The sequence below is a fragment of the Sinocyclocheilus grahami genome, unplaced genomic scaffold (assembly GCF_001515645.1).
Source record: "Sinocyclocheilus grahami isolate Dianchi unplaced genomic scaffold, SAMN03320097.WGS_v1.1 scaffold382.1, whole genome shotgun sequence".
Taxonomy (NCBI): Eukaryota; Metazoa; Chordata; class Actinopteri; order Cypriniformes; family Cyprinidae; genus Sinocyclocheilus; species Sinocyclocheilus grahami.
Window position 1 is genome coordinate 546,695 of NW_015505561.1, and position 25,219 is coordinate 571,913.

A 25,219-nucleotide genomic window follows, 5' to 3' on the forward strand; every position below is an offset into this window, starting at 1 on the left:
TCAAAACGTGTCATTCTCTCTCCGGCCTGAACCTCTATGCAAGTATGAGAACACAAATGCTTCTAGCTATGCTTGATTTTACATTGCGTTTATCCGTTCACCTATTCTCCAAACCACTTATCCTCTGTAGGGTCACGGGAATGCTGGAAATTAGCTTCAATGTATATTATAATATAACAGAAGTAGAAAAGGTGCACTGTGGGTATTAAGCAACTTTCAGCTAAATTTTACCTACTATCATGGTGGAGCCACAGTGAATTTAGCTTAGCAATAGCAACCTGAACACATCCAGCAAGCATTTGACAGTAACCCTATCGCCCCCTTGAGTACTAAGGTGTGCTATTGCTACATTAACGCAAAAACACACATTAGTATGCATGCTTACGTTATTTCAACCAACCATCTATTCTCCAAACCACTTATTCTCTGTAGAGTCGCAGGGATACTAGAAATTAGCCTAATGTGTTTCATAACACAAGTGCGAAAGGTGCACTATTGCGGGCATTAGCCCACTTTAGCAAACTTTTTACCTACTATCACGACGGAGCAACAGTTTGAAGTGAATTTAGCTTAGCAAGCTAGTCCAAGTTAGTCCAGCATTCAACATGTTTATAGCTATAGCAACCTGAACAACAATGACATTCAATTCAATAACGCAAACATTTGATGGTAACTCTATCGCCCCCTTTAGTACTAAGTTGTGCTACTGTTACATTAACGCAAAAATGCATATTAGTATGCATGCTTATGTCATTTCAAACATCCATCTATTCTCCAAACCACTTTTTCCTCTGTAAGGTCATGGGGATGCTGGAAATTAGACTGTGTATTTCATAGTGTAACATAAGTATGGGAGGCATGCATGCTATTTAGCTTAGCAAGCTAGTTCAAGTTAGTCCAACAGTCAACATATTTAGAGATATTGTTACCAATAACAACAACAACTAATTCAATAACCCAAACATTTGATGGTAACTCTATTGCCCCCTTGAGTATTAAGGTGTGCTTTCGCTACATTGACGCAAACATTTTAGCATACATGCTTATGTTATTTGCATTTACATACTTGCATAGAGTATGATTGGTACCTACAATTGACACACTTTCATTGGTAAAATGTTATGCAAACATTAGCTCAATGTTGCGCGATACTGTTTTCACCAACACTCTATGCATACCATCCAACTTGTCTGCTAGCGAAGGGCAGGGTGCAGGGCTGAGAAATATTTTAGACACACATCTGTGACTCACTGAACTAATCTGATCTGACGTGGATGCGGCATGTATTGAGTACATGTGTATATTTGTATAGTGAGTACTTACAAAGCAACGCTTTCTCTGAAGTGCACTCACACATAACACACACATCTCTGTGAGGTTTGAATCAATATCCAATTAACAATGTCCAGAAATCCCTCCACATCCCTCTGGTTTCAAGTCTTTCATTCTCCGGCTTGTCTTTTCCCGCATGTAAAATCCTTTTCTGAGATGACGGTCATTGTATATCTGTCCCATGGATTAGAGTGCATCATAAAACACGCCTGTCTCTTTCTCATTGCTGGTGCATTAACGTTTCATCCCAAATGTTGCTCTAGTGCTGTTGAGGGTCCTCAAAGATATACTGAAAATGTGACTGTGGTTAGTACACGTTTATTTACATCCAGAGTAAATACATGTTGCATTTTCTTTAAAATGGCCCCTGAAACCCATTTGCAAAGCGGAGTGCAGAAACTAGTACAATAAATGGGAGAGAGAGAAACAGAGAGCGTGAGACAGCTGGTCTTCATGAAACAAGACTCAGTAAAGCTTGTTTTTATGATTAGAAAAGCCTTAAAACAAAGATAAGAAGAACACACGGTTCTTTTAGATGTTTTGTTCACTTTGATCGAGTGTTGAAGGACATTCTCAAGCTTGAGGGGCCAGAGACGACTTAAAGCTATGGATCTTAATTTTATAAATAAATATAATCTAAAATGATTTTTGAATAAGGAAAAACCAGCATGTTTTGTTTGTTGGGATGGATTTTCTTAGCTATTGTTACAGACTGGCACATTCTCAGATAACTTTTTCACCACAGACATAAAGACAAGCAAAAGACCAGCTCTAGGGGTGTCATATATCAAATAAGATACAAAAAAGTACACAGATCTATGAATATTCCATGGTGTTCTTATTCAAGACAAAAAAAGTGATTGCCAGTTTCTGTTGATGTTTGCATGTTTGTTTTGGCAATGTGACTAACCCCGCCCCTCCACAATCCAACCCAGTCCTGTATTCAGTCCCAGTTGGTGGAATTGCCTGTCAATTATCGCCTGAGCAAGACTGTGACCAGTGAGAGAAGGCAGAGGCTGACGCAAGGAAGGTTCTGGCTGCTTCTTCCTTTCACCACCTTCTTGTTCTCTGACGGATAGCCGTATACATTGGGTTTGTCCGTGTTTGGGGCCGATAAACGTGTATCACGAGAACACTGATCGTCGGCACACACTCCACTTCCTGAACCGCTGATATCATCACCTAAAGATGAGAACACAATGGGGAGATTCATGAGCTGAAGTGAGACGTTCCACAGCAATGATGAAGCTACATTCCAGGATCGAAGAGTAACTAATTTAAAATAGCTGCACTTCTAACTTAACTTAAGTTTTTGTAGCCTGACAAGTAGATGTTTTTAAATTAGTTTTGAATCTGACTCATTTTAGTAAGTTAAACTACAATTTAACAGCTAACAGTTAGCTGATGTTTTAAATGTACAGTCATTTAACTTGTTGTTTCTCAAACTGGGGATTCTGGAAAATTCTTGAATTGTGAACAAGCAATTTACAGAAACTAATGGCTGTTGTTATAGAGTCAAATCAGCAATGATGGATCACTATTAAACTGTTGACTTAATGTCATTGACTTTAAGAATTAATAATTTACTATTTTCCATAGTGAAATCCACAGCAACCTTCTTATACACTGCCATTCAAACGTTTGGGTTCAGTAAGATTTTTAAGTGATCCAAATTTTACATTGCAAGCAGTGATTATCGGGATTCAAGCACGTTAAGGCATTTAAGTACAAATGAAAAAAACACATTACATATTATTTAGCAAGTCTGACTGTAACCACCTATATCAATGATTAAATAAAGCTATTTTGGCAAATCCAGATAATGTCCCATAGAAAAAATATGATTTCTAACATTTATGAGTGTTAAAGAGTTTTGAATTTTCATTTAGGATTTATAGGCTTTGGGGTATATTTGGCCACACTTCTTTTAAAAATGACCCTGTTATAGCTAACCAGAGTCTAAAGTTGAACTTTTTTTTTTTTTGATATTGACCTACAGGGTCCAGAGAATTGTACTGCAACATGTGCTCACCCAGCTTTGTGAAGTTTTGAGTTTTTCATTTAGGATTTATAGGCTTTGGGGTATATTTGGCCATGCCCATTTTCTAAATGACCCTGTTATAGCTATCCAAAGGGGAAAGTTCAATATTTTTTTTTATAATTATTGACCCAGAGAATTATACGTTTTTTTTGTTGTTGTTTTTTTTAAGTTGAGTGTAAAACCTAGGAGTAGCTCGCAAAAGTCGTTTTTTTTTTTTTTAAATAATGTCAAATATTTAAAGAACGATTTGATTAACAGCAGTGGTCCTAGAGGCAAAGTTGTTTGATCTTTTTGTCCACAACCGAGACAATCCGGGCGTGAGCCAAGGATTCCAACGATATAAGACACTTGAGCCTGAGACTAACGGCTTAGGAGTTATGAGCGATTTCGTACTCTTGATCGCTGTAGCGCCCCCGTCAGGCCGATTGGGGTGAGCCTTGGTGATGTTGTAGACGGTGTGAGTACTATCATCCCTCTAAGTTTCAAGCCTCTACGACTTACGGTTTGGTCTGCCTGATCAGTTTTTACATGGAGATTGCTGATCCTTGGCCATTCTAACAATTACAATAGGGTTTCAGAGCTACGCACTTGAACCCCTAACTGATATTTAAGAAATATAATGAATTTAAATATATTTTAAATGTCTTTATTGATGTCATGGCCAAAGCTGAATTGTCAGTAGTCATTACTTCAGTAGTCTTCAGTGTCACATGATCCTTCAGAAATCCTTCTAATATGCTGATTTGCTGCTCAAGAAACATTTATTATTATCAATGTTGAAAAAAAAGAGTTGTGCTGCTTAATATTTCTGTGGAAACTGTAATTAATTTTTTTTTTCAGGATTCCTTGAAAGTTCAAAAGTGCCTTTATTTAATAACTGGAACATTATAAATGTCTATACTGTTACTTGCTGAATAAAAGTATTAATTTCTTCCTGAAAGACTCCAAGTGTATGTGTATACTCACTGGTGTCCTGGAAGTCCACATCATTTCCATTGATGGCGTACTTCAGTCGGTTGATCATTATCTTAAGCTGCATGATCTGTTTGCGTACAGTCATGTCTGGTTTTGTAATGTCAATCTCCACCTCAGGATTATTGATCTGACTGGCCAATCCGTTTCCCATCACGTCTGGCAGATACCTGACAGAACACAACACAACAAGAAAGATGAATATGATGTGTTTGAGAGGCAGACAGACAGTAAAAAAAAAACTAAGAACTGAGTACACATTTTGTGATTGATAAGTGATATATGTGTTCCCCAGCTTTTGAAAAGCTGCAGATTTTGTACTATAAAATTGCTATAAAATAATTTTGTAGTCACTGTACATGAATGAGGCTGAATGAGCTGTTTATGTGCATTTACCTATCCACATTCATTCCGTTCCAACATCTGTCTGTTTCACTCGGTCCAGACTCGCGATCCACACACAGTTTTCTGGGCAAATGGACCCAGTACTGCATCATATCCCGCAACATTCTGGACACATCGGATAACTGAGAGAAAGAAAATGGGATGGAAAATGTGATCTCACAAACAGGGTCATAGACAGCAACGAAAAAATATTTATAATTACAAATAATAAAATAAATAACACTTCAGCTGTTGTTTATGCATTTACAAAATGTTCCTACTCAGCATATGGTGACATTTATCATTTTGCATATTACTGAGCGTGTGCAGTTCACAGTAATATTAACCCTATAAAGCCTATTGTGTCATATTTGATATGCAAATGTTTAAGTCCTATAAATTATCAAAAGTTTGCTAAAAAAAAAACTGTTGTACACAACCTACTACATGCCTTCTGTGGTCTGATTGATTGTTTATTCTTTTTAGCAAGTAAAAGGCCTTTTAGTATCATTTTAAAAACATATTTCTTCAGGTCATGGTTCACGTGTCTTTTTGAAGTGAAATCTATTACATATTAAAATATAAGTATCAAATATCATACATCAGGCCATTAAATAATGTTTATTTGTCCATCTCTCAATCATCACTGTATGGCATAGCATTATATGTTTTTCCCTCCACAATAAAATCAAAAATTTTACAACTAAGCATTTAAATAACATTTTACTAAGACGTAATATTGGGAGATATAGACTGACAACTGATATTTATATACTGTTATAAAAATCTCATTGATTTACTTTACAAACTATTAGAAATTAATTTTACTTTTTGGCCATATAAATATTAGCAACCGGACCAAATTGCATATTTTGCTTTGTTTGAGCAGCTGCATACATTTTGTTTTTTAGAAATAAATATTTTTTTTCCCTCCTCAAGTATGAGCTTTATTTTCTTCTATATCATACTAAATGAGCCATAAAAGCCTTATGTATCAAATATGATACTCATCAAAATCACCAACCTTTAACGGGTTAATAAACATCAGTGTTCATCAGTACATTTTGTGTACATTTTGTACATTTGTTACTGTGCTGGGTTGCCACTTGATGTCCGATGTAAAGCAGAGTCCTGAAGCAAAAACTACTACTGCACACCATGCAAACACTCTCACCAGTTTCTCCAGCTGGGCTCCTGGGGTGCCGCTCACTTCTTCTGCTGTGTTTGTCCCTCGCTTGATCTGGTCCTCAGAATTGGAGCTCTGAACAGGAGAACCACATGCCTGAAACACCTGAAGAACAGGAAAGGGTTCTGGTTAACGCTAGCTCAAGATTCCATAAGCAGGAGTTTAATAAAGTTTTAGGATCATAATTGTTGAGGACTTGGGATATATTTATGATTTAATATAATAAAAGTTAAGTCTTTTCAGACAGGCTTATAGTGTAGCACTGACCTTATTGTTGAACGTGTTGAGGTTGTCTTGCATGTAGAGAATAGCTTCAGCAATGCGTTTTGGCAGAGACAGAACCACCGAATCCACACTGTAAGGTCGGCTCAGTTTGTCAACTACTTCCAGCATAGCATCTACACGTAAACACAAAGTCTTTATATCATGTTGATATGTTGTCAGAGGACTTCCATCTCATGTGTGACAATCTGACATGGCCTTTACAATACATCTGAATTCTAATAGAGTGCAAAAGTGCCATTGTGTTGGTTCTGGAAGTATTTTTTCCATTCATTTTTCCCATGGAGATTTTTTACAAAGTCTTGGTTAAAGCATTTTAAGCCATTAACCAAACCAACCAGCTATGAGGTAAATCACAACATTTAAAATTGGGTTTAAAGCAAAGTATTTGAAAATAAGAAAATAACTACAACCCCATGAAACATTTTAAACGGCATTACTGAATAAAACATCAAATTATTCAATTTAAATTTGTACATACCATACATATTTATATTTGCATATACCCTCATTTAACAACCTCATAGCTCACAACAGGTCTGTCTTTAAACGTGTATATGTTATCACTAAAAATACATTTCCGAATGTAGAAAGTGACTGAAATTTTTACTTCCAGGACCTGACTGTTGCTCTATTAAGGCTCCTTCTTGGCCCCGCCTACCTGCCAAGTTCCTCCACTCAGAGTCTAGATCCGCTTGATTGGCAAGGCAGCCCTTTATGACATTCCTACAGTAGTTTGAGCAGGGTTTGGCAAAGGCCACGCCGCTACAGTGAGGACAGTATGTCATTTTCATGATGGCGTGCACACATTCAGTGCTCATATACACCTGTGAGAGAGAAACAAAAATTAAGAGAACAGCTGAGGCATATTTATACTGACTCACAGAGGCGTCATGCCCATTCAAAGATTTTTGAGCCAAGTGAATTTTGAATGCAGCTTCCAAAAGACAAAAACAGACGATTAATATTTTCTATATTTAATACAATCACACCGGCGTGATTAGAACGTTCAGTGCGTCATATCATTAGCTGCTAAATTCAAATCTGCATTCGCTGGCTGACGCTGAGCAAGAGACAGACGAGTTTATGCAGCACTGTGCATTAACCAATCACACACAATGCTGTTGAGCTTATGAATGCAATGACCAATCAGAGGTGTTCAGATGAGTCATCGCTAAAAAGCCGGTGTTTTCTTCACTCACTCACTGACTGAATACCTCTTTCTGGCGAATTCTCTCGTCAGAAACAACAAAGTGCAAATGTGTGTACAAATCTGTAAGATATTAATTTCACCGTGTGAACAGCTTCAGTGCTTTTAAAAGGAGTTTTTGAGAGTGCTTGAACTAGACTGTCAGTGGAAATGTTCTTTGATAATGTAAATGTTCTTTGCTCTCTCTGTAGCATACAATGAAAGTGTTATGATTAGTCTAACGTGCAGTGATTTTATTCACATTAACTTTCGATGTTAAATTCACATTAAATATAAACTCGTCGTATTAACTACCCCCCCCCCCCACTCCCCCCCCCCCAACTCGTGCCCCCTCAAAAATAATGAGTGCATGACGCTCCTGCTGACTCATGTAACCAAAGAAAATGCCCTGTGAATTGTTTTGTAATAAAATGTGATAATTATATCCTGCAAACAAATCTGTCAGTTCCTACAGTTTCCCATGAGGTCCAAAGATGTGGGATGGTACATTTTGGTACGATTATTGCATAATACCCATGATGCTTTTCTACACACACTCTATGAGAGTAACCCCCATGAGGTCAGAGACATCTTTCACAATATTCCCTCTTTATCAGAAACCTCCACCCCTCTGATGTCAAAGCATGGGATTCATTTAGGGCCCCTTAGGGAAAAGTAATGCAGTTCGGATAGGAAAGAAAAACTTGACATTTGCTTGTATGTTTAAATGAATCTAATTTCACGGATTTTGGAAGCAATTCTAGTCTTTGTTTAGGTGTAAATAAAAATGCTGTCAGCATGACATTTGATTTATGTAAATGTGCCTGCTTTCTTTCTGTCCTAACTGCATTAGGCTGCATGAAACATTCAGTCAGAACTGTGACAAGCAACTTTGACCCAGTTTCACAAAAATGTATGTCCGTAGCTGTATATTGCAATGATTTGTGTGAAGTAACCAGTTCTTAACGTTCTTCAATCGAAACCTCTAATGCAATCAGATTATGAAACATTTGCAATCACATGCATTCCTTTGTTATCGAGTAGGACTCATTCAGAAAGCGAAGGAATCTTGTGGAGTTTTAGTGGTGGGTCCTTTTGGCACATAAACGAGCTGTGTGAATAAATTTGCATTTCATTGTAAATTCCACTTTTAAATTCCAGAACTGTGACAAGCAACTTTGACCCAGTTTCACAAAAATGTATGTCCGTAGCTGTATATTGCAATGATTTGTGTGAAGTAACCAGTTCTTAACGTTCTTCAATCGAAACCTCTAATGCAATCAGATTATGAAACATTTGCAATCACATGCATTCCTTTGTTATCGAGTAGGACTCATTCAGAAAGCGAAGGAATCTTGTGGAGTTTTAGTGGTGGGTCCTTTTTGCACATAAACGAGCTGTGTGAATAAATTTGCATTTCATTGTAAATTCCACTTTTAAATTAAAATAGAATCAGACAAGTAACCCCAGATGACATCAGTGCAGTTAATGCTGAGCTACAGTTCTGTCATATGCATTCAGCTGGATAAAAGCAAACTCCACTGCCTATTATTAATCCTAGATGAAAACTAAAAAAGTTTGAATTCTGGACAAGGATGAATCAACATATATTGCTAAAATTTTCCTCATGATACTGTGGGAAAGCTGTAAAACGGATGTCTCCAGAAAAAAATGTCAGAACAAAGATCTGATATCCAATGTAGGACATGTCATAAATCTCATGTTTTTTTATTATTATTATTTTTTTTTTATATATATAGATGTGCAGATGACATTTAGAAGTTCAGTTCACTTCTTATTACAATCACAATAGTCTGCAGGTTACATCATTACGCCAGTAGGAGGGGACAAATTCCCAAATTCGAGGGGATTCGTTGAACTCTTTATGAGTAAGTCTCTCAATCATTCACTCAAACGATTCATTCAAAAACACGGATTGCGGAACAAAACCCCAGACTGTTTTTATAAGCGAGTAATTTAATCATTCATTCAAACAATTTGTTCAAACATACTGATTTATTCAGAAATAAACAATTGACTCTTTATGAGTGAGTCATTAAATCATTCACTCAAATGATTTGCTCAAGAACACAGATTTATTGCGGAAAAAAACACCAGACTATCTTTTTAAGCAAGTAATTGAATCAACGATGTATTCAAAAACACTGATTCATTCAGAAACAAACCACTGAATGTCTTTATGAGAGAGTCGCCGAATCATTCATTCAAACAATTCACTCAAGCGCACAGATTTATTGCGGAACAAAACACCAGACTGTCTTTATAAGTGAGTCATTGAATCATTCACTCAAACGATTTGTTAAAAAACCCAGATTCATTCAGGAAACAAAATGCCACAACCTGTTTGTGTTTCTAGGAGTCAACAGTTAGTTCTGATGTGGCTTTATTGACGGAATGTAAACGTAGCATTGTGTCACTTAGTATTATCTTCTTGTTTATTGAAATAAAAGCAACAGCAGTCTTTCTTTCTTCTTTCTTGACGTATATAATGACAGCTATGACATAAAATGTGACTGAAAGGCACCACATGACATGGCTAGCAGATTCACGTCACTCTAGATATTAATACGCACATATAATTCACTTTAAAGTGAAAATAAGTAGCATCAAGAGAGAAATACATTTTTGTCACACGCTGAGACAAATAACTGAACTGGACCGAGGTAAAAAGACTTGCATCAGACTCCTACACACACACACACACACACACACACAAACACCACCCTTCAGGGAGACCTGGCAGTGCTTGTTACCCGAAGGATGACTCAAGCACACGCTCTTTAATGAGGAGAGAGGAGAAGAAGGAGAGAGAAACAGATGAGAGAGATACAGAGAATAGGCAAATGTAGTGAATGAGAGAAGAAGGATGTGTGAAGATGCGCAGGAAGCTCTGGGGAGGAGGGAAAGTGAGGAGAGAAGAAGAGAGAGAGTGTGAGAGAGGGAAGCAAAGAGACAGAATAAGTTGAGAGAGGATAATATGGCACATCAAAGCCTCTAAGCATCTGTGATTCATCAGATCAGAGCAGGATAGAGAGAGTTTGCTGCCCAGTGTACAGCTCAGTTCTGACACCGGACCCACGTTTGGGAGCCTCTTGGACTTCAGTTCTGGAATGCGAGGCTGAACGTTCAATCAGCAATCTTGAGATATTAATATTTATGAATCAATTGATTGAACCAATCTACAAATTCACCATTCGCTCACTGAAATGGTCTGGGCGTTATCTAATTTTGCTAATTAAAAATTATATTTATATTAATATAATGGCTGATGTAAAACAAGGGGGAGCTGCTTAAGACTAATGAACTATATTATATGCTTAAGGCACACATATTAAATATGTATCTTACAGCATCACTGTCTGTATGGGTTATGTAACTCCACAGGTGCTATAATGTAGGCAATGAGTCATATCTAATTAATATTTGTCAGTATAACCTATAATTGTTGATATGTCAAAACAATGAAGATGCAAATGTAAATTTGGGAGGAGTTTGTTGATTTAATCCTGCCATATTTCATGTTTCATATTTTACTGTTATTTTTCATAGATCATATTTCAAGGATATATAAGCATCTGCTTACCTCTGGTGACATTTCTTTCTGCATTTTTATATTCTAGCAAAAAAAAAACAAATCTGTTCAATGTTTTGCTTTACTTTAATGGGAGACCTACAGTAAGTGCTTGATCTGAGTCCCATGTTTAATATGTGTATTTAATGTGCCAGTAAAGTGCTGTAGGCAACAACGTGACCTTATGTGAAATGAATCTCAATTTGACTGAACTGGAACACATGAGAATAACCGAGTTGTTTGTGGAACTGTTTGAAGGAACCAAATTTGCAGAAATGAGTCATAGTTTCCGAACTCTAGTAGAAGATGTGCCTAGAGATTCTAAACATTGTAGGTTTAAGATCTGAAACTTGCAGAAAGACTGAGTTTCCTATTGCCGTGATTAAAAAAGAAACAGCAGATGGAGGAAAGAACAGTAAAAAAAAAGAGTGTGAGATGAACTCATCCTTCATGTACAGATAAATTTGAGTTAAATATCTACGTTTATCAAAACCAAGCACTCACAGAATTTCTAGCCCTGTATTTTACTTGCATCCAGCCTTTGCACCCTGATGAGGACTCTACTGCACATATGCCAGAACATATTTGGCACCAAAATCCCAAAACAATGGACTTAATAGAATTAGCGGTTTAGCTAATGCTATGATAGCTAGAGGTTAATGTCAGCAACGGTGTCTAATGTAATCATTTTATCTGTTGCCATCATATCGCCTCACGTTATTAATTTCAACTCCGAATCAGAGACCCTGGGGAGCAGATTACACGTATTCCTGATTCCTGATGATTAGAAGGAACTGCTGGGATATGTGTCAGGAAAACATACCAAACAGACCATAGCAAATCTGATCAAAAGCTTTGGAGTAACCGAACAGGATACAAGTGCAAAATTAACTGAAAACACTTTTGGGAGATTTTTCTTAAACATTCTTGGACTAAACCTCCCAAATCAAAAGTAGTTCAAAGAAGGTCAGACTAAATTAGACTTAATTAAGCTTAAATAGGCTACTGTCGACTCTGTTTATCTAAAGTGGTTTAGGAAGTATGTTGTTTGCATGGAAAAAACCTTTAAATCAAGCTGAGTTTATTCCACTGGGTGGCAAATGTTGTTAACAACTGTTTATTATTAGATACAAAGTCCTCATGGGGGCTTTAGTAATATTGAGTCATTTAAATTTTCCTCTCACCAAGGCTGCATTTATTTGACAAAATACAGTAAAAACAGTAATATTCTGAAATATTATTATTATAAATATTATATATATTTTAAATAACAGTTTTTTCTATGAATATTTTCAGTATTCAGTACTTCAGTCTTCAGTGTCAAATAATTTTAATATGGTGGCATATGTCACATTACAAAAGTAAAATGGGTTGTAAATGGGGTTTCACATTCACTTTATACATTAGATCACTACCTTGTCTGTTTCACAACATTTTGTTTACAGCAATAAAGTATCTCTCTAGGCACTCAATCAAATCATATGAAGTTGAAGTGCCACTGAACTATTTCAGAACACTGGTTGACAATTTCAGAGAAGATAACTTGCTCTCTTAAGAGTTCAGACTATGGTTAAAAATATCACCAGAGCTTATTGCTCTCATTACGCTTTGTGTGAACAATCCATAATTATATTCTGCTTTGGGTAAATTAGTAAAACCCACATGAAGCAGATTCAGAGAATCACTCAGAAATAAAGAGGAACTTTAGGTTTTCAGACTGCTAATAACACTGAAAAAAATCATTATTTTAGTCTTGCCCTCCAAAAATATCTAAACATCCTTATAAAAAGCTAAATTTAGCTGAGCAGCAAAACGGTGTAAGATAATACTACTTGTTTGTATTTTGTGGGATCCAAAAGCCCGAGGTCACAATGAAAATCACAATGAAAATTGTTGTCGGTTTTTTTTCTTTCCATTTAAACCAGGAAATAAATTGAGGCATACAGGTGCATCTCAATAAATTAGAATGTCGTGGAAAAGTTCATTTATTTCAGTAATTCAGCTCAAATTGTGAAACTCGTGTATTAAATGTGTTAAGTTTCCACAGTCTGTGATGATTTGGGGTGCAATGTCACCAGACTGGAGCCTCATAGAGAATCTATGGGATATTGTCAAGAGGAAAATGAGAAACAAGAGACCAAAAAATGCAGATGAGCTGAAGGCCACTGTCAAAGAAACCTGGGCTTCCATACCACCTCAACAGTGCCACAAACTGATCACCTCCATGCCACGCCGAATTGAGGCAGTAATTAAAGCAAAAGGAGCCCCTACCAAGTATTGAGTACATGTACAGTAAATGAACATACATTCCAGAGGGCCAACAATTCACTAAAAATGTTTTTTTATTGGTCTTATGAAGTATTCTAATTTGTTGAGATAGTGAATTGGTGGGTTTTTGTTAAATGTGAGCCAAAATCATCATAATTAAAAGAACCAAAGACTTAAACTACTTCAGTCTGTGTGCATTGAATTTATTTAATACACGAGTTTCACAATTTGAGTTGAATTACTGAAATAAATGAACTTTTCCACGACATTCTAATTTATTGAGATGCACCTGTATATATATATGAAAATTATATTGTGAAATGTTATTACAATTTAAAAAAACAGTTGTCTATTTAATATATTTAAAATGTAATTTATTCCTGTGATGCAAAGCTGAATTTTCAGCATCATTACTCCAGTCTTCAGTGTCACATGATCCTTCAGAAATCATTCTAATATGCTGATTTGCTGCTCAAGAAACATTTATTAATATTATCAATATTGAAAACAGTTGTTCTGCTAAATATTTTCGTGAAAACCTAATAGAAAGTTCAAAAGAATATCATTTATTTTAAATAGAAATGTTTTGTAACATTATAAATCTCTTTACTCTCTTTTACTGTCACCTTTGATGAATTTAATGGGCCCTTGCTGAATAAAAATATATATTTCCTTACAAGAAAAAAAAACTGACCCAAAACTTGTGAATGCTATTTTCTGAAATAATGATGCTTAGATGCTTTTTCTGTAGTGAAATTAGCAATGTTAACACGCACATCACAACTGACATCGTCTGAGCCACTCTATCATTACTTTCTGCATTCAATGGACCCTAAAAGCCAAAACAATTGCGTCATAATGCCTTGTTTCCATATTCCCAGCTGTGATGAATCTGTGTTCAAAAGCAGAAGGCCTGGTCCTGTGAGGTCCGCTGCGTTCGTCTGCTAGTGTCACGATCACCAGCTGGAGTGCCTGTGAGCTCCACCATGGGGCACTTCTTACTACTACTTTGCCATTCCATCACAAACTACATTTCCCATAAACCTTTGCCTGTACTCATTGTTGTGATTACTCCCACCTGTGTGTCATTAGCTTGTTAAGGTCTGTGCTTCAGTTGTTGTTTGTCGGTCGTTGTTCCCGTATGCGTGTTCCCAGTTGATGCTCTCTTGCTTTCTCTGTGTGGATTATGTTCCTGATACCCCTATGTGGATTGCACCCTGGTTCTTGGCTTGGATTATCTGTATTTGTGTTTTAATAAACTTTTGTGCTTGCACTCGGATTGTCCTGGCTCACACATAACAGCTCTTTAGCCAAGGCTCATCTTATCCAACAAAAGCCCTACTACAGCAGCATAATCCATTCAACAGACATTCGCTAATTATTGCTGTTTGATTACCATATTCAAATGATTTAGTACTTCATATCAACATAAGATGGCATTCACAAATTACCAAATAAGCCATAGCACTACGACGTTTTTTCAAACATGAACCATGGGAGGAACATGGTTTTCTTGGAAACAGAACGGAGTACTATTCTAATACCATGTAATACGTTCATTTAGTACCATGGTATATTTCAAATGACGATAGTATTGACATCTGATACCATCCCTATGCCATTATACCACCACCCTGCTTTTTTGTTTTTGTAAGGGTAAACATTGTACTGTAATTTACTTCAAAGAATACCATGGTATTACCACCAAAAATACATTTACAGGATTTTTACGTAATGCCATGGTATTTTAAAAGAGTTTCCACTTTTGCTTGATTTATTCATTCATTAACATATGCTTAAAGTTCTTGCCAATGTCTTCCCGTCCGTCATCTGATTTATAAGGCTCTACTTGTTCTTCTGTCCTTAAATGGCAAGTCTGATGAGGGATGTGTGTATGTGGTCGGGGTCACAGTGCAATCTAGATGTGCTCTCTTTACAGACGATCTTCTCTTTAGTAATTAGAAAGAAATATGGCTGCGCTCCTCCCAGTGTGTGGAGAAAGATGTGAGGCGACTGGCCTACTTCTGAAGTCACAGGGAGCACACGTCGTCCTTAATAAAAATGGATAAAATGCAGGAACGACTAGAGAGAAAAGAAGGGAAGACCAGCTGTGCTTCTTTTCTTTTATTCTTTCATGTCCTTCTTTTATTTGGGGCTAATACTCCCCTATAATACTTGTTCTTTTGCTTTCTTTCCTCTAAAACTCTTTCTTTCTTTTTGATCTTTGTGTAGTCAACCTGAATGACCCCAAACAAGTTACAAGTTATCCATTTGGTGGTATAATGTTGTTGAGTAGCACAGAAAATAATTTCAGTAGCCTAACACAAACTGTTATATTTTACATGGAGTAGGTCGCCTCTTTGCGGCAGACATTTTTAGATCAATTGACCACCAAAAATTCAAAATTTATCATAATCGTCATGAGTTTCTATCTTCTGTTGAACATAAAAAAAATATATTTTGAAGAATGTGGGTAACAAAACTGTTGCTGGTCCCCACTGATTTCCATAGTTTGTAAAAAAAAAAATAGAAAAGAAGGGAAGACCAGCTGTGCTTCTTTTCTTTTATTCTTTCATGTCCTTCTTTTATTTGGGGCTAATACTCCCCTATAATACTTGTTCTTTTGCTTTCTTTCCTCTAAAACTCTTTCTTTCTTTTTGATCTTTGTGTAGTCAACCTGAATGACCCCAAACAAGTTACAAGTTATCCATTTGGTGGTATAATGTTGTTGAGTAGCACAGAAAATAATTTCAGTAGCCTAACACAAACTGTTATATTTTACATGGAGTAGGTCGCCTCTTTGCGGCAGACATTTTTAGATCAATTGACCACCAAAAATTCAAAATTTCTCATAATCGTCATGAGTTTCTATCTTCTGTTGAACATAAAAAAAATATATTTTGAAGAATGTGGGTAACAAAACTGTTGCTGGTCCCCACTGATTTCCATAGTTTGTAAAAAAAAAAAATATATATATACTACTGAAGTCAGAAACTAAAACTATTAAAAACATTCTTGTTAACTGAAATTAGTTTAAATTAAATAATATGTAAATATTAGATGTAAAATGTAAACTAAAGTAAAATTTGCCTTGGCAAAAAATAACTTGACAAAAACTGAAACTAAACTAAAAAATAAAAATGAAACCTAAACAGTAATATAAATATAACAAAAACTAATAAAAATTACAAAAGCACATAACAAAATACTAAAATTTAAATGAAAACTGAAAATCTAAAAATAAAAGCTAAAAACTATAATAGTACATAAATAACACTAAAAACTGATTCAAAGCTTCACACTCTTTTTGCTGTACTGTTTTTAGTCCTTTCAAAGCTCATGTAATCTTAAAAACAGTTTTTGGCGAAGCAAACTCCATCCACAGGAATTATTATGTCAGTAACCAGACAATCATTCACCTAATAAAAGTACTCCCACCTCAAAACACATAATTTAGATTTTACTTTACTTCTATTGTAATTGTGTTACTATAACCATGATTGTTGCTTAAAAAACACTGAGGGATGAGTCTAAATTCATTTATATGGTAATCGACATTATGCCACAATTGCTGTCGATGCAGCTTAACTTGCATTGAACCCGGAACAATCCATTAAAGGAATTGGTGAGCATGATGAATGAATAAATGATGAGTTCAGAACAGAACTGAATGAAAGACTGATTATTTAACAGGAAGAATATATAAGAGAAAAACAACACTACTAGAGTTCAACTTTCTATTATAAAATAGGGTGACCTTTTTCCCAGATACGTCCTGGCCAGGATTTCTTTATTGCCTAAAATATCCAGGTTTTTGCTTTGTTTTCTTGTTTTCATAATAGCTGAAGGTAATGATCGAAAAGTATTTTGACCAATAACATTCAGGCATTGTGCATAATCGACCGACCGTGGCGCGTGAGAAGGTGGGATCTACAGAGAATAGTCAAAGTGATGCAAATACAGGTACATATTAGGTGTGTTCGACTTGAAGCGGTGCTGCGCAGACCGATCGGTGTATGACATCAAAGTACCGCGAGAGCGATTCGAAAGCATAAGGGGTGTCTGCTCTCTATAGCTCTCACGGTACTTTGATGTCATACACGATAAAATAGTACAACAGAAAATCCCAGAATGCATTGCACCAAGCTCAGTGGGAAAAAATAAACCTAAGATGGTGGAGAAATATATTGAATATAAAAATGCATGCTACACATTTTACGCAACAGAAGTATCTGGGGGGGGGGGGGGGGGGGGGGGGGGATGAATTCATGATGGAACACAAGGTGGGAGTGATAAGAAATATACTGTATTTTTTATTAACATACTGTTCCCTGGTTTTAATTGCCATTGGCATTGCACCGTAACCCTCGCTTTAGTACAGTAAATTGTGGCCACTTCTGTACTAATTTGTTCTCTCGTTTTAGTAAATTGTGCCCGCATAATACTAAAATGTTGCCTTGTTTTAGCAAATTGTGGCCACATTATATTAATACTAATTGTACAAATTTAAGTACCGTATTGACCCGAATATAAGACAATGTTTTTTTCTTGGAAATACATCTGAAAAAACGCGGTCATCTTATAGTCATGCTCTAGACTTTGACATGTCAATAATACACCCACAACAATAGGTGGCGCCAATTACGCATAAAACGAGTGTGCCATGAAATACGTAATGTAATGCGTGTTGTAAAGATCGCGAGTAAAAATAAAAGAAAAAGAAAACCTTACAGTTGCATGAGTCGTGACTGTCACATTAGCCTGATGGGACCAAACTCCCTTTGTGATTTTAAAACGTAAGACAGTACCCAGATTTGAAGACTACAGTAAGATTTAACTTCTACTGTTAATAAGATTTTGGTAGGCTACTATTAGATGGATAGCCTAAATGTCTTAAATCAGATGGGCTACCTGTTTTTGTTTTTTTTATGGCATATGAAAAAGTGTATATTTTTTAAATGTGATTGTTGGTACATTTTACCAGTTTTTACCATACTTTCAAAACAAAAATTAAAATAGGAAAAATATGCAATATGAAAATAATTGAAGACAAAATGTGTTTTACTGAGAAAAAACAAGATTTGGTTTTTAAAAAGCCTTTTTCCAAAAGGTACATCTGGAAAAAGGGGGGTCGTCTTATAATCAGGGTCGTCTTATATTCGGGCCAATACGGTAATCAGAATGAGGGAAGAACTTAGTACTGTTTATTGCCCTCGTTTTAGAGCTGCTTTACAGCACAATTGAATTTTGTTTGCATCACTGAAACATTATTTTCCTGTTTAACAATGTAAAGCTGCTTTGACAAACTGGATTGTATAAGCACTATATAAATGACTTAACTTGACATACATGTGCTGCTGTCTTAGAATGGTGGGCAGCTCACTAGGTTTTGGAATTTTTCTTTCCCTCTTACGTGATGGGGTTAAAAGACATCTCTTGGTCGGACAAAACAGACCGGAACTGGCAAATCAATCATTTCCCCCACCTCAGTTCATACACACACACGCATACATTGCCCTTTTCAATATGCAGTGCTGGCAGTTTCTCTGTGTGGTCAACCTTGACTTACTTTGAAGAGGTCAGACACAGAGTTACGTTCCCTTCACTACTCATTTAGATTTCAGGAGAGAAGAGAATTGAGAAGAGGAGAAGAAAAGCAGAGGAAAAGAATGAGAAGTAAACAACACATGAACCAGAGTGGACAACAACAACAAAAAATAAATCAAATATCTATCATTTATCAGTGAGAATGTAATATGTATTTAAGCCTTTGTGGAACTGTATGAACGACTCTCAATTTTCCTTGAATGGAAACAAGCAGCATGGTTCAACATGGTTTGGAACACTTACCTCGGGTTTGGACAAAATGATAGTGAGTAAATAATGACAGATTGCTCATTTTTGGGTGAAGTATTTCTTTCTAAGAGAAGTTTCAAGGGACAGAATGAGAAAGCCTTACCCAGAATGATATCTTTTACTAATGTAAAAAAAAATTGAGATCATAATCTGATTGTTTGTGTGCCATACACAATAACTCATATCTATAAACTCATTTAATCATATATTTGAAAAGATCTGAGATAGTTAACTACATTTTATTAATCTGCAACTGTTGTTGAACCAATCCAATCCAAGGATTTCAAACAACTATGAACGATCTTTACAAGAAACTAAATGTGCAGTTAGGATGAACCTATAAAGGCAGCAGCTGTGCTTTACAGTGAGAGCATGTCTGTCTAATGTCAGCATTAATTGGATAGACACGACTATAACTAATTATAGTTGTGTCAGTGTTTTGTGTGTGGGTGTGTTTATATGTACATTGATTGCCGAAGACTCGGGGATATTCATTGCGTCGTGTTTCCTAATGCATTGATCCTACACTTTTTACCGCGATGCTTCTACATGCACCTGCGTTTGTGTCTGTTTGTGTCTTGGCTCTAGTAGGAGGTATTGGGTTTGTACATTTCCACAGGTATGAATTATGAATGCAATGAATACTGAGAAGGAAATGTCTCTGAAATATCTAGCCAGGTGAAGGACAACTGAAATGCTGTGTAAAGAGAAGAAATCACAGCAAATCACAAAATAGTTGATGTTTAAAGGCATAGCTCACACCAAATTGCAAATGTTATGATTATTTAGGCAACCTCATGCCCTTCCAAACTTGTATGCTGTTATTAAAAGTAGACGCAGTGACCAGAGGCTGTGAAAAAAAAGCTTGTCAAAATGTCTTTATGTACATTGAGGTCTTGGCTTGTTGGGAAAAAACATTATGGAAACACAAGAAGACACAGAGAGTGGAAGTTCACCTACCTGTGAAACCTTTCGGACGGCTTCGCCGCTGATCACCAGACCCTGCGCAAACGTTCTGGCTGCAATAACCGTGCGTGTGATTTTGGTCTTGAGCTCTCTCGGCGTGTCTCCAAATGGCTTCAGTGTTTCTGATTGCTTGGCTACGCACTCCAGATACTCCTCTCCAATAATGTACTGAGCGTTTAAAGCTTTAAAGAGTCTTTCCAGCAGACGGGCCCAGAATTCATTCAGGGCTTCCTCGAGATTGACGTTGGACCCTCGGTAGTAGTGCCAAAGGTCGGAGTACAGATCCTGAAACACCTTTGCGTTTTGGGAGAAGAGAGATCCAAACCCGGCCTGGAAAGAGATTTGGAGCGACGCTTCAGAACGGTTCAACAGCTCCAAAAAATAATCTGGAAACACACACGCAAGAACATCATTAGAGCAGCTCTTCAAGTTTGGAAAGCTCAAGGCTAACACTCCTAATTTTAAAAAACATTATCCTGAATTAATGAGGTGACCAATATTTTACATTATAACTTGTATATATAATAATATATATTATATATATCACATAAAATATATATTTATTTAATATTTATTTATATTTTATTATATATTTATATTTTAATTTTTTTGTCCAAAAAGTATTAATAGATAGATTTATATTTAAGTACAACAAATAACATGAACATGTACACAAAAACAAAAAAAATTACATAAGCATGCAGTATTGTCTATTTTTGAATTAAATATTTTACAAATGTCATGTACTTCATCTCATTTGATTATTTCCTTTTTTTATTGGAAACTTGATGAATGTACCCAGATTATTAATAACAAATGAACAAGTCTGACATCAGTGCAAAAACAGCTTCATACTATGCAACATTTAAAAAATTTAAAGTCAAACTATGGAAGCCCGCTTCTACCACAGAAAAAAAGGTAATGCAACTTTTTAGCTCAATTTATCTCTGAGAAGAAAAAAAAACAGTGACTAATTGCAACAAAAAAATTAGGTAATTGTGACTTTGCAGGGTTTTTTTGTTTTTTCTTGGAATTTCTTGGAGTTTATCTAGCAATTCATTTTTTGTTTTTTTAGAATTCCAATAATAAAGTCTGAATCGTGAGATAAAAAGTCACAATTACCTTTTTAATTTTTTTATTAATCCCGTGGCAGAAACGAACTTCCTTACCAAACAACTCAGAATATACTTCTTTACAATTGTAATAAATCTGATTTGGATGAGGCACTATATCTATGGGAAATGTACCAAAATCATTCTTGACATATTTATGTTTATTCACTTAGCTCAAGCTATTTATCCCCACATAAACTCACATGACATACTGAAACACATCAGTAGATAAAATAAATAGCTAGACAATAGTCAGTTGTGTAGTTTGTGTACTAGCACAATGAAAAGCAATGAGAGAAATATGAATGAGTTTTTTCACACACACACACACACACACACACACACATGTTGTGTTTCCATGTTTTATGGGGACATTCCATAGGCGTAATGGTTTTTATACTGTACAAACTGTATGTGCTATAGCCCTACACCAACCCTACACCTAAAGCTACCCCTTACAGGAAACCTTGTGCATTTTTACTTTCTCAAAAAAACTCATTCTGTATGATTTATAAGCTTGTTTCCTCATGGGGACCACAAAAATGTCCCCACAAGGTCAAAATATACTAGTATTACTATCCTTGTGGAGACAATTGGTCCCCATAATGTGATAAATACCCGGTACACACACACACACACACACACACACACACACAAAGGCAAAAATGTTCAGAGAGAAAGTCGATTAGTATGAATTGTGTTATGTAATACAGTGATATCATGAGCTCCCAATAACCCGATCACACATCAATCAATCCCACATTACCCACAAGAGACTGTTCAAGTACAGAAAGAAAGTGTATATAAGAGTGTATAAATTCAGCCATGGGTCTGCACATTTATAACACACACAAACACACCAGAAGCACAACAAATCCTAACGGTGAACCCAAACCAGGTCAAAATTAATCATTCTAAAACCTACACCGCTTCTCCAAACCAATGGGATTATGTCTGTACTAATACATTCATGATGAAATACAGAGCAGTGCGCTGTAAATAAGACCTTTTTGTGCCCTACATCTGATTAAGTTCACATTAATCATGCTTTTGAAATGGCCAAACGAATTATACATAAAGCATAATTCACACAGACTTGATTAAGCATTTCAAAACATTTATATTAAACAGTTCACTGGCCATTGGTTTTTCCAGCTGCACTTTTTTGATGAAATGATTGTTACTGGACTCTTGTCTAAATCTCATCACATTCACATCCAACTACATTATGAGGACCCCACATCCATTTGATCTCTTCATGCTTCAATGGATGCTTTCTCACGTCTCATATTTTTATTTCAATAAAAGCCTCTCCAAAGTGTGCTACTATCACTGACCCAGATGAATCTGTCTTCACTCTGAATGCAGGTTTTTAGGGTCTGCAAACACTTGATTCACAACATGACAGCCTGTAGGGCGCAAATATTACAGGCCTTGTGTATTTTTTCTTTCTAGGGGCATAACAATAGTTTTGATCTCAAACTATTTAAAAAATGTGAAAAGTAAAACAATATAATTAATTTCACTTTAAACAGCTAAAGTTCAATGTCTCATTGTTCCTCCCACATTAATATGTATTCAGTTAAATTCAACTTAAAATGTACAAGTAATGACCCATATCAATATTGATTATTTTTATGGCTTATTATTTTAATGGGTGCCAGAATTTTTTAAAGGTTTAAAGGGAGGTGTGACCAAAAAAGTTTGAGAAACACTGCATTATATTGATCAAAAGTGACAGTAAAGACATTTATGTTTTTATAAAAGATATATATTTAAAATAAATGCTGTTCTTTTTAATTATGTATTCATCAAAGAATCCTGAAAAAAAGTATAATGATTTCCACAAAAAATAAAGAAAAATTACATTAAATTAAATAAATAAATAAAGCATCTAAAACTGCTTTCAGTATTGGAATACATTAATATGCATTGCTTCGAACTTCATTTGGAAAACTTTAAAGGCGATTTTCTCAATATTTTGATTTTTTTTGCACCCTCAGATTCCAGATTTTCAAATAGTTGTATCTCGGCCAAATATTGTCGTATCCTAACAAACCATACATCAATGGAAAGCTTATTTATAAGTATAATTTCGAAAAAAAATTGACCCTTATGACTGGTTTTGTGGTCCAGGGTCACATATATTCAATATTTAATTGTTATATAATAACATTTAATGATTGATTACAAATTTTCATGTGTAATGTATACAATGTATACATTATATTATTTTGATAAGATATTTTGAAGATGTTGACGGAATTTCCATTTTAGGGTGAACTATACCTTTAAGTGTCTGATTATATTTTGGGATCACTGTATAAGGTGAGAAAACATCCAGACTTTGAATAAAGAGAAACTGATATCAAAAAAGAAAAAAAGAAAGGACATGAAAGGTAGATACTCAGTTCTTTATATTCCTGTCACACTCCTCTGACCCTCCACCCCCTCACTACACCCCTCATTGCGCACTCTCTCTCTCTCGCTCGTTCTCCCTCTCCTCCATCTATCTCTCTGACAGGCACGCGGGCGTAATGATATCAGCGACATCGTAACAGAACACGCCGGGCTGTTAATTTGCGGCCGAGCCCGTGATGGAGAGACAAGCACCTGGGGACCACAGAGTGATGGAATGAGAGGAGAGAAGAGAGAGAAAGGGATGAAAGAAGAGAGGGATTTGAATGTGATTACATGTAATTGTATTTGTGTATTCTGACAATGTGCTGAATGACTAAATTAAAGGAGTGCCAGCCCTCCCTCATTTTATTCAATATTTTAAATGAATGCACGCACACACAGAACTTTGAAGCTCTATTAGTAAGGACCATTCTAAGACATCATATTTTCCAAACAAAGATTATGATATTCTGCTAGCCGGCCAGTTCACAACAGGAACAATAACTATAACCATAACTATTTTCGTTTATTGTTTATTGTAAGAGGGTGCTGCAGTTTTTGGTCTGCCGCATTAAATACTCAAGCTGTTAAAAGTTGGGTGGATTCTGCTTGGCTATAAATGATGCTATTGTTCAATATCTGGAAAAAATTGTTCTGAAAGTGATTCCAATGATATTGTTCCTCTGTGTTATTATCGTTCTTGTTGTCCTTGGTGTGAATGAGCCTTAAAGGGACAGTTCACACAAAAATGAAAATTCTGTAGTGTTATTATTTACTCAGCTTCATGTTGTACCAAACCTGTATGAGTTTCTTTGTTCTGTGGAACACACACACACACACACACACACACACAGATATTCCTATCATTATGGGGACATTCCATAGACATAATGGTTTTTGTACTGTACAAACTGTATTTTCTATCCCCTAACCCTACACCTAAACCTACCTCTCACACAAAACTTTCTGCATTTTTTGATTTTCAAAAAACTTAATTCTGTATGATTTATAATCTCGTTTCCACATGGGGACATTTGGTCCCCATAACATAGGGAACCAGGACACACACATACACCCACACAAAGATATTTGATATAAATACAAAGAATGTTGGTAATTAAACAGTTTCAGTTCCCATTCAGTCAGTCACGTTCTACGTTACGTCAGTGACTGACGAATTGGGATCTCGCCCAAGAGCCCAATCACCTTTGAGTGTTAACTAAACAAGCCAATGACAGTTGGCGTGGCGTTGAAGCAGTTGCACGAGGGTGGTGCTGACTCAGGTGTGCTGCAGGAACTGCGCACGGCGACGGACCTCGCGCTTAGGGTGACGAAAGTCACTGCGCGGGCCCTGGGTCAGACGATGTCCACATTGGTGGTCCAGGAGCGCCACCTATGGCTGACCTTGGCGGATATGAGGGAGGCCGACAAGCATCGCTTCCTGGACTCCTCGATCTCCCAGGCCCCCCTTTTCGGTGAAGCAGTGGAGGGCTTTGCCCAACAGTTCTCCGCCGCGCAGAAGCAGACGGAGGCGTTTCGACACATCCTGCCCTGGCGGTCTGCTGCTGTCTGCACCCCACCGCCAGCTGCAGCCCCTCTGTCTGCTCGTCGCCGAGGGTGCCCTCCTGCGGCCTCCACC

The 25,219-nt window shown here is 36.4% G+C and overlaps 1 protein-coding gene across 1 annotated transcript in view; it reads right to left on the minus strand.

Annotated features, from left to right (window-relative positions):
* Window positions 1-2,045: 2,045 nt before the first annotated feature.
* LOC107549820 (glypican-1-like) overlaps window positions 2,046-25,219 on the minus strand; it is a 79,003-nt gene continuing 55,829 nt past the window's right edge. Inside the window, exons 3-9 of the mRNA XM_016230996.1 lie at window positions 20,063-20,454; window positions 6,859-7,024; window positions 6,183-6,313; window positions 5,904-6,020; window positions 4,742-4,872; window positions 4,340-4,515; window positions 2,046-2,514 (exon numbers count right to left, since the gene is read on the minus strand). Coding sequence (XP_016086482.1) covers window positions 2,306-2,514; window positions 4,340-4,515; window positions 4,742-4,872; window positions 5,904-6,020; window positions 6,183-6,313; window positions 6,859-7,024; window positions 20,063-20,454 — 1,322 coding nt within the window. The 3' untranslated portion in view covers window positions 2,046-2,305. The remainder of the gene's footprint in view (window positions 2,515-4,339; window positions 4,516-4,741; window positions 4,873-5,903; window positions 6,021-6,182; window positions 6,314-6,858; window positions 7,025-20,062; window positions 20,455-25,219) is intronic.